General features: G+C 49.8%; 1 protein-coding gene across 1 annotated transcript in view; it reads right to left on the bottom strand.

The window, feature by feature from the left end:
• Positions 1-927: 927 nt before the first annotated feature.
• LOC130380383 (adiponectin receptor protein 2-like) overlaps positions 928-10,206 on the bottom strand; it is a 39,902-nt gene continuing 30,623 nt past the window's right edge. The window contains exons 5-10 of the mRNA XM_056587563.1: positions 8,724-8,909; positions 5,926-6,097; positions 4,041-4,227; positions 3,462-3,649; positions 3,066-3,259; positions 928-1,526 (exon numbers count right to left, since the gene is read on the bottom strand). Of these exons, the coding sequence (XP_056443538.1) occupies positions 1,398-1,526; positions 3,066-3,259; positions 3,462-3,649; positions 4,041-4,227; positions 5,926-6,097; positions 8,724-8,909 (1,056 nt within the window). The 3' untranslated portion in view covers positions 928-1,397. The remainder of the gene's footprint in view (positions 1,527-3,065; positions 3,260-3,461; positions 3,650-4,040; positions 4,228-5,925; positions 6,098-8,723; positions 8,910-10,206) is intronic.

Below are 10,206 nucleotides of genomic sequence, written 5' to 3'. Positions count from 1 at the left end.
GTTAGAAAAGGGATAACGGAAAATAATTGATACAATCCAAAAACAAATATAATAGTTGAAACATCGGTTCAACAGAAATGAGTCTCAGTGGCTTCCCACCAATCACCAGTTAGCGTTGCTCATAACTTAGCGTCGTCATGCTACCCACCAATCACCAGTTAGCGTTGATCATACCTTAGCGTCATCATGCTACCTCAACGCTCTTTCCCACTTTTTTTTTTTTTAAGATTCTTGGGCCTTGTTTAGAAAAAATACAATTTTGATTTGAGGGGATTTCCAAACTCAATCCCGCAGAGGGGGAAAGGACTTCTACGATACATATTCCGATCTACAACGATGTCGGGTAAACACGGCGCTTTAAAACAAGACTTTGGCTTACGTTTGGTTTACAAGCGGCCGTCTACAGCGCTCCACTCGAGACTAAATGTCCGTCCGACCGGAAACCGGCAGAAAGTATTGAAACACAAAATCTGCCCCCTCCTCCTCCCCTAGGGGAGGGGCTTCACGTCACAGGTAAATCTGCCCCCTCCTCCTCCCCTAGGGGAGGGGCTTCACGTCACAGGTAAATTGGGTCCACCAATCCGCTTCAATCTGCTCGTGACAGCGCCTCAATTTAAATCTTTTTTTATTCAATCCTCTTCATATTCATATTACTTTTTCCATTGCTGTTTTTTTTCCAAACAGATATTTTATACAAATCTATATAACCAAAATGTGTAGATCTTATTTACAAACGAGGGCCGTTATGGGCCCACACACATCACCCTCTTGAAGAAGATCTAAATCCTTTGTCCACAAGGAAATCTTTTTTTGTTCGTTTTTCTCGGTGTTTGTCTTTTTTTTTTTTTTTTTATCCAGGAAAACTTTAAATTTACCTAAACTTGACAAACAAGAAAAAGTTTACACGATTCAAGATGATTCAATTCATTCTTTTTTTTCAAGCCAAACTCCGAACCCCACGACCTCACAGCAAAACAAACACGACCTTCAGGCCAAACCTCGGGTTCTACTTCAAAATCCACCATTCCACTTAAAAAAGTTGAACCATCGAAACCAGTTTGAACCAGACAGGGTGGGGGGTGAGGAGGTCATTAAATGCCCCCTAAGGTCACCCCAGGTATTACACACACACCAGAACACAGCGGCCCCCAGCCCCGCCCCCCCGGAGAGGCACTCTGAGTGAGTGTGTGTGTGTGTGTGTGTGTGTGTGTGTGTGTGTGTGTGTGTGTGTGTGTGTGTGTGTGTGTGTGTGTGTCTCCCCCCCTCAGGCCGATGGCCCCCCCTCGGTAAACATACGCGTCAAACGCCCCCCTTGTGTTTGTGCCCCCCCCCCCTCCGGTGTGTGCGCTGGTCTGCGCGCGTGCGGTGCACGTGCACGTGCACGTGCGCGTGGTGCGCTACAGCGTCCCGTCGGCGGCGCAGCCCCCGCCCGCCGTGTAGCGGAACTCCTGCAGGTTGGAGACGCCGTGGAAGTGGACGAAGGCCCCCGCCACCACCAGGATGTGGAAGAGCTGGTGGGAGTGGAACTGGGAGGGGGGGGGGGCACAAGGTTAGGACCCCTAGAGGATGAGACCCCCCACATTAATATATAGAGGGGGGGGGGCACAAGGTTAGGACCCCGAGAGGATGAGACCCCCCACATTAATATATAGAGGGGGGGGGGGGGGGGGCACAAGGTTAGGACCCCTAGAGGATGAGACCCCCCACATTAATATATAGAGGGGGGGGGGGGGGCACAAGGTTAGGACCCCGAGAGGATGAGACCCCCCACATTAATATATAGAGGGGGGGGGGGGGGGGGGGGGCACAAGGTTAGGACCCCTAGAGGATGAGACCCCCCACATTAATATATAGAGGGGGGGGGGGGGCACAAGGTTAGGACCCCTAGAGGATGAGACCCCCCACATTAATATATAGGTGTGGGCTGTCAACTGGTAGGGATTTTATATACAAAACACACAGACAGACAGAGGAGGTAGTGATCGAGAGAGAGAGGTAGTGAGAGCCAATGAGAGCTAGAGAGAGGTAGTGAGAGCCAATGAGAGCTAGAGAGGTAGAGAGAGCCAATGAGAGCTAGAGAGGTAGAGAGAGCCAATGAGAGCTAGAGAGGTAGAGAGAGCCAATGAGAGGTAGAGAGAGGTAGTGAGAGCCAATGAGAGCTAGAGAGGTAGAGAGAGCCAATGAGAGCTAGAGAGGTAGAGAGAGCCAATGAGAGCTAGAGAGAGGTAGTGAGAGCCAATGAGAGCTAGAGAGAGGTAGAGCGAGCCAATGAGAGCTAGAGAGAGGTAGAGAGAGCCAATGAGAGCTAGAGAGGTAGAGAGAGCCAATGAGAGCTAGAGAGAGGTAGTGAGAGCCAATGAGAGCTAAAGAGAGGTAGAGAGAGCCAATGAGAGCTAGAGAGAGGTAGAGAGAGCCAATGAGAGCTAGAGAGAGGTAGAGAGAGCCAATGAGAGGTAGAGAGAGCCAATGAGAGCTAAAGAGAGGTAGAGAGAGCCAATGAGAGCTAGAGAGAGGTAGAGAGAGCCAATGAGAGCTAGAGAGAGGTAGAGAGAGCCAATGAGAGCTAGAGAGAGGTAGCGAGAGCCAATGAGAGCTAGAGAGAGGTAGAGAGCCAATGAGAGCTAGAGAGGTAGAGAGAGCCAATGAGAGCTAGAGAGGTAGAGAGAGCCAATGAGAGCTAGAGAGGTAGAGAGAGCCAATGAGAGGTAGAGAGAGGTAGTGAGAGCCAATGAGAGCTAGAGAGGTAGAGAGAGCCAATGAGAGCTAGAGAGGTAGAGAGAGCCAATGAGAGCTAGAGAGAGGTAGTGAGAGCCAATGAGAGCTAGAGAGAGGTAGAGCGAGCCAATGAGAGCTAGAGAGAGGTAGAGAGAGCCAATGAGAGCTAGAGAGGTAGAGAGAGCCAATGAGAGCTAGAGAGAGGTAGTGAGAGCCAATGAGAGCTAAAGAGAGGTAGAGAGAGCCAATGAGAGCTAGAGAGAGGTAGCGAGAGCCAATGAGAGCTAGAGAGAGGTAGAGAGCCAATGAGAGCTAGAGAGGTAGAGAGAGCCAATGAGAGCGCGCCGTACCCATATGTCACACTTCCCGGGGAAGAACCTCTCTGGGATGCGGGCTGCGTAGAGACAGGCGCCCGTGATGTACAGCGTGGCCATGAGGACCAGCCAGCCCATCTGGCCGATGGTGGTGGCCCGGATCAGACCCTCGCTGAGGGTGAAGTGGAGCGTGGGCACCACGCCGCTCAGACCCAGCCCCACGAACACTCCTGGGGGGGCAGGGGGCGTTAGGAGGGGAGGGGCTGCTGGGTGGAAACCCTACACACTGTTACTGTCTCACACACACACACACACACACACACACACACACACACACACACACACACACACACACACACACACACACACACACACACACACACACACACACACACACACACACACACACACACACACACACACAGGCCTCACCGGCGCGGACCCCGCGGTACTCGGGCGTGGCGAAGAAGTCGCACTGGGACACGGTGATGGCGGCCAGGCCCAGCACACACACCACCAGCAGGTAGATGAAGCGGGGCTGAGGGGAGCAGTAGAACGAGTAGTACAGCCACGGCACGAAGGAGCCCATGATGAGGAAGGCGATGCCGCTGTAGTCCAGCCTGCGCGCACACACACACACACACACACACACACGTGAGGGGGTGCAGTAGCGCGTGCTGCCCTATAGGGGGAGCCACCTAGTGGATGGACGCAGGTCAGGAACAGGATGAACAGCGGTGAGGTGACCGGGGCTGGAGGGACGTAGGACAGCAGCAGTGCTCTGGAGGGGATCGCTCCTTGTTCAGATATAGCCGCTAAACTCTTCATGATGTCGTTGATATCCACAAAATCTAACATCAGTGCACAACGCACTGGGCCTCGCTTCGTGACTAAAGGGTGTGTGTGTCTCTGAGAGGGTCTTTTAATCTGAAAAGACTATGTGTATGTGCGCACACACATAGTCTTTTACTTTTGAAAAAATGTGAGTGCAGATTAGCGAGGCGCTCTTACTTTGAGAAGACCTTGGACACGCCCTCCGAGTGGCAGTACACGGTGTGGAAGAGCCAGGAGAAGGACAGGCAGAGGATGGCTCCCAGGAAGAACATCCCGATCACAACCTTCTCCTGGACGGGGGCCACGAACGACATGTTGGGCCGGAACATGTACATGAGCCCCAGGCACAGGAAGAACAGGCAGCCTGGGGGGAGGGGGGGTACAGTTAGGACATGAGCCCCAGGCACAGGAAGAACAGGCAAAGTAGTAGCAGTGTCCCCTCCTGTCGGCTAGGGGGCAGCAGTGAGCAGGTCTGTTTCAGTAGCAGTGTCCCCTCCTGTCAGCTAGGGGGCAGCAGTGAGCAGGTCTGTTTCAGTAGCAGTGTCCCCTCCCGTCGGCTAGGGGGCAGCAGTGAGCAGGTCTGTTTCAGTAGCAGTGTCCCCTCCCGTCGGCTAGGGGGCAGCAGTGAGCAGGTCTGTTTCAGTAGCAGTGTCCCCTCCCGTCGGCTAGGGGGCAGTATTGAGCAGGTCTGTTTCAGTAGCAGTGTCCCCTCCTGTCGGCTAGGGGGCAGCAGTGAGCAGGTCTGTTTCAGTAGCAGTGTCCCCTCCCGTCGGCTAGGGGGCAGCAGTGAGCAGGTCTGCTTCAAGGAGCCTCGAGACCCACCCTGAGGAGGTCCTGATGTACAGACAGACTGCTCTTTGATACAAGTCTGCGTTGCTTTTATATTGTTGTTACCCCGTCTGTTTTTTCCATGACGACCAATAAAAAAGGAGATTTACCCCTTGTGTTTTTTTCCATGACGACCAATAAAAAAAGACAGTGTTACCCCGTATGTTTTTTCCATGACGACTAATAAAAAACGACAGTGTTACCCCATGTGTTTTTTCGCATGAAGTCCAATAAAAAAACGTGTTTTACCCATTATGATTTTTCCCTGAAGACCAATAAAAAACGACAGTGTGACCCCTTATGTTTTTTTCCATGACGACCAATAAAAAACGACACTGTAACCCCTTATGTTTTTTCCATGACGACCAATAAAAAACGACATTGTTACCCCTTATGTTTTTTTCCATGACAAAAAACAACAACAGTGTTACCCCTTATGTTTTATCCATGAAGACCAATAAAAAACGACAGTGTTACCCCTTATGTTTTATCCATGAAGACCAATAAAAAACGACATTGTTACCCCTTATGTTTTTTTCCATGACAAAAAACAACAACAGTGTTACCCCTTATGTTTTTTCCATGACGACCAATAAAAAAACGACAGTGTTACCCCTTATGTTTTTTCCATGACAATAAAAAACGACAGTGTTACCCCTTATGTTTTTTTCATGACGACCAATAAAAAACGACAGTGTTACCCCTTATGTTTTTTCCATGACGACCAATAAAAAACAACATTGTTACCCCTTATGTTTTTCCCCTGTCGACCATTAAAAAATGACAGTGTTACCCCACATGTTTTTTTCCATGACGACCAATAAAAAACGACAGTGTTACCCCTTATGTTTTTTACCATGACGAACAGTAAAAAACGACAGTGTTACCCCCTTATGTTTTTTTTCATGACGACCAATAAAAAACGACAGTGTTACCCCTTATGTTTTTTACCATGACGAACAGTAAAAAACGACAGTGTTACCCCTCATGTTTTTTTCCATGACGAACAATAAAAAACGACAGTGTTACCCCTTATGTTCTTTTTCCATGACGAACAATAAGAAAAGAGTTTTACCCCTTATGTTTTGGGAGTGACGACCATGACGACCAATAAAAAACAACAGTTTTTTATTGCATGTATGTGTATGTGGTGTGGTGTGTTGTGGTGTGGTGTATGTGTGTGTGTGTGTGTATGTGGTGGGTATGTGGTGTGGTGTGGTGTGTGTGTGTGTACCCAGCAGGTGGGTCCAGATGTTGCCGGTCTCCGTGTGGATCCTGAAGATGCTCTTGAAGCAGGCTCTGAACGAGGGCATGGGCGGCCTGTGCCCGTCCAGCAGGTAGTCGTTGTCCTGCAGCCAATCAGGAAGCACGTCGTGGGGCATGACGCGCCACCGGCCCTCCCACACCTGATTGGTGGACATTAAGCACATGGTCAGGCTGACCGTTAACACTGTGGCTCCTTTAAGAGGGCGCAGAGCCGATCTGTATTATAGATCATATATATATATATATATATATTTAGCATATGCTTCACGTGAACCTCCTAAGATGGCCAATTTGATTGGTTCGCTATCTCGGGATATTGGGCAATATCCTGAGATGGAGATCTCCAACTCGGGATGTTGATTAGCGTGCGCGACGGTCGTCTCGTCACGCTAATAAAAACAAATAAATCCCGGTAATCCCGGGGACAAAGGAAAGAAAGAAGGGAGTTGCTGACATTTTGTCTCCCAATGATTAATTTCCCTAATTCAAAACCTGCTGCTGGAGATTTCAACAGACCTGTGCGTGTGTGTGTGTGTGTACGGGCGTGCGCACGTGTGTGTGCGTATGTGCCATTCACGTATGCAAGCCCACGTGTCTGGATGTTATTTCACACTGGCTTGCTGTGGGGTTCATGTGGGTTCACATTCCACTGGTGTCATCTCCACACCAGTCTCTCTCTCTCTCTCTCTCTCTCTCTCTCTCTCTCTCTCTCTCTCTCTCTCTCTCTCTCTCTCTCTCTCTCTCTCTCTCTCTCTCTCTCTCTCTCTCTCTCTCTCTCTCTCTCTCTCTCTCTCTCTCTCTCTCTCTCTCTCTCTCTCTCTCTCTCTCTCTCTCTCTCTCTCTCTCTCTCTCTCTCTCTCCCTCTCTCTCCCTCTCTCTCTCTCCCTCTCTCTCCCTCTCTCCCTCTCCCCCTCCCTCCCGACTTCTGCTTATCCGCTCCTTTCTGTTCTGATAACTTGTGACTAATAACTCCTTTCCTCACACATCCCAATGCGTCTGTGTCGGGCTCTTTACACTTTCTTTTCTCTGCAGCCATCACTTTTGTGTTTCAAAGTAGCTTCAACCACCGAGATGAAATAACACATTAACACCATTACAACTGAAAGTAATCGATCCATGTGTCCGCACAGGAGAACTTCCTCTGAATCTCTTTACTTTATAAAGTTACATTGGGACGCTCCAACTGTTATGTGGCTGCAGGTGATGAATGCATTTGTGTAGCATTTCCTATACTTATGTGTACATTGAGTGATGCGTAGGAGGCTTTAAGGGGCAGGGGGGTATTTACGGAAACGTTGTCCATAACGTCATTGGTCCGATCAGAGAACCCAGATTCAGAACCAATGCCGTAATGGCCCACATATCGGGACTTTTCTTGGAAATGAAACTGATGTTGTAGGGTTAGACCATTTCTTACATTTAAAATGCATAACCAAGTAGATGACATGCGTTCTAAATAAAAACCTCAACTTCTTCATCTTCAGATCTCAGACTCCACCGAGCCTCTCAGTATAAATAAGCCTTTGTGTGTTTCTGCTGCGTCGGCCGGCACCACGACTGGAGCAGCTGAGAGTGCATACGCTAAAACAGGAACCTTTGCTCTGGTTCCCCTCCGAGAAGGACCAACCTGCACGCGTTCTACTCCACCGCCCCCCCGCTCAGGCTGGGGTCTCTCCACTCACTCTACACACACTCTACACACTCTACACACACACCCTCTACACACACACACTCTACAGACACTTTGTTTGTTTTCCTTTTGTCCGAGCGTTGGAGTTATCGATCGCTGTCGGGATGTGAAACGAATTTCAATAAATACAACAGATGATCAATAAATATGACAACAGATGATCAATAAATATGACAACAGATGATCAATAAATGCAACAGATGCTTGGGGAGTAAATAGCCAAGCGGGTCAGGACCCCTCTCTTTATGGGAGTGTTGTACCATCAGGACCCCTCTCTTTATGGTGGTGTTATACCACCAGGACCCCTCTCTTTATGGGGGTGTTGTACCACCAGGACCCCTCTCTTTATGGGGGTGTTATACCACCAGGACCCCTCTCTTTATGGGGGTGTTATACCACCAGGACCCCTCTCTTTATGGGGGTGTTATACCACCAGGACCCCTCCCTTTATGGGGGTGTTATACCACCAGGACCCCTCTCTTTATGGGGGTGTTATACCACCAGGACCCCTCTCTTTATGGGGGTGTTGTACCACCAGGACCCCTCTCTTTATGGGGGTGTTATACCACCAGGACCCCTCTCTTTATGGGGGTGTTGTACCACCAGGACCAGGACCCCTCTCTTTATGGGGGTGTTATACCACCAGGACCCCTCTCTTTATGGGGCTGTTATACCACCAGGACCCCTCTCTTTATGGGGGTGTTGTACCACCAGGACCCCTCTCTTTATGGGGGTGTTATACCACCAGGACCCCTCTCTTTATGGGGGTGTTATACCACCAGGACCCCTCCCTTTATGGGGGTGTTATACCACCAGGACCCCTCTCTTTATGGGGGTGTTGTCCCCATCGTTTCCCCCGGTGTCTAAACTGTCAAGGCGTGTTGGTGATGGTTTGTAGAGATGGAGACAGAGGGACACGAGGGAGAGTGAAGGAGGTTGAGAGGTAGAGAGGTAGAGGAGAGAGACGAAGAGCATGAGCGATAGAAAAACAATGAGTGTGAGACAAAGAATGAGTGAAGCAGGATGCGTGTGCGGTTGCGTGTGTGTGCGTGCGTGTGAGTGTGTGTGATGCCCACCTTGTGCACGAACTCCTCCATCTTCTCCATGGCGTGGTGCGCCTGCAGCAGGGGAGTCATCCTCTTGAAGCCTTCGTCGCTGCTCCTCTCCCCCTCCTCCCCCTCCTCCCTCTCCTCCTGCTCCCCCTGCTCCCCTCGGCAGTCCTCCCTCCTTCTCCTCCGGGTGGTTTCACTGTCCGGGGCGCTCTGCAAGCACAACGTCAGAGCAGAGATTAGAGAACCCGTTGGAACAGGTCGGAGACCCGGGCCACGTCCTGAGGCGACTGATGGGCCCGGGGCAGACGGTCCTGGTCCTACGGTGAGCCACTCCTCTGGCAGCAGGACCGCTGACCAGTGGCTCACCGTAGGACCAGGACCGTCTGCCCTTTACAAGACTGGGAGAATAACCAACGCCGATAGATGGGCCACAACAACAGAGCTAACACACACACACACACACACACAAAATACAAAACACACACACACACACACACACACACACACACACCAAAGTATGTGGAGGGCTAATAAAGAACCATAATTATAAATTCCTCAGTGACATAAACGAACCATAAATAAATAACTTGAATGAGGCTATGCGTTAAGGATTTTCATCAATATTTAATTGGAACCTTTTTCTTGTACACACATACATGCACACACAATGTTTACCCCCTGTGAACAATGGGTGGAAAAAAAGGTCAAATGTTTAAGGGCAGATGTGCACATACACGTGCACATTGGGGATGCACCGAACCGAACCCGAATAGACAAACAGCTGGCCGGAAGCCGAACCCCAATAGACTGAAACAGCTGGCCGGAAGCCGAACCCCAATACTGAATGTTGCTCATGCTGTTTTTCATTCATTTCCTTCGTTCATTTGAACAGGTGCTCCATCGCCGTGTGTTGTCATCTAGTTGGTTACAAGCCTAAGTGCAGCTCTCCTCTCTCTTTTGAGGAAGTGCTCCTGGCTCATTCCACACTGGTTGCTTGTTTTTTCTCACATCATCAGAAATAGAAATGTTCTGTATTTTTTTTCCGGTATTTTTACTCCTTTCTGCCGAAACCGAAAATTATGTTTTGGGCCATTTTCGGTGGCTGAATTTTCGGTGCATCCCTAGTGCGCACACACACACACACACACACACACACACACACACACACACACACACACACACACACACACACACACACACACACACACACACACACACACACACACACACACACACACACACACAGTGTGGAGGACATCTTCAAAGGTTCCTTTAAACAGGTTTACGCTCATCAATGTACCCACATAAATAAACACACTGTCCCTAGGAAGAGGAGGAGTGTGATGGAGCCGGCTAGGAGCTGCATCACAGTAAGAGACCGGAAGACAGAGAGACCGGAAGACAGAGAGACAGAGAGACAGACAGAGAGACAGAGAGAGAGAGAGACAGACAGACAGAGAGACAGAGAGAGAGACAGAGACAGACAGAGAGACAGACAGAGAGACAG

The sequence above is a fragment of the Gadus chalcogrammus genome, chromosome 4 (genome assembly GCF_026213295.1).
Source record: "Gadus chalcogrammus isolate NIFS_2021 chromosome 4, NIFS_Gcha_1.0, whole genome shotgun sequence".
NCBI lineage: Eukaryota > Metazoa > Chordata > Actinopteri > Gadiformes > Gadidae > Gadus > Gadus chalcogrammus.
The sequence above is the reverse complement of the archived record's forward strand: the minus strand, read 5'-3'. Positions and strand labels throughout refer to the sequence as shown.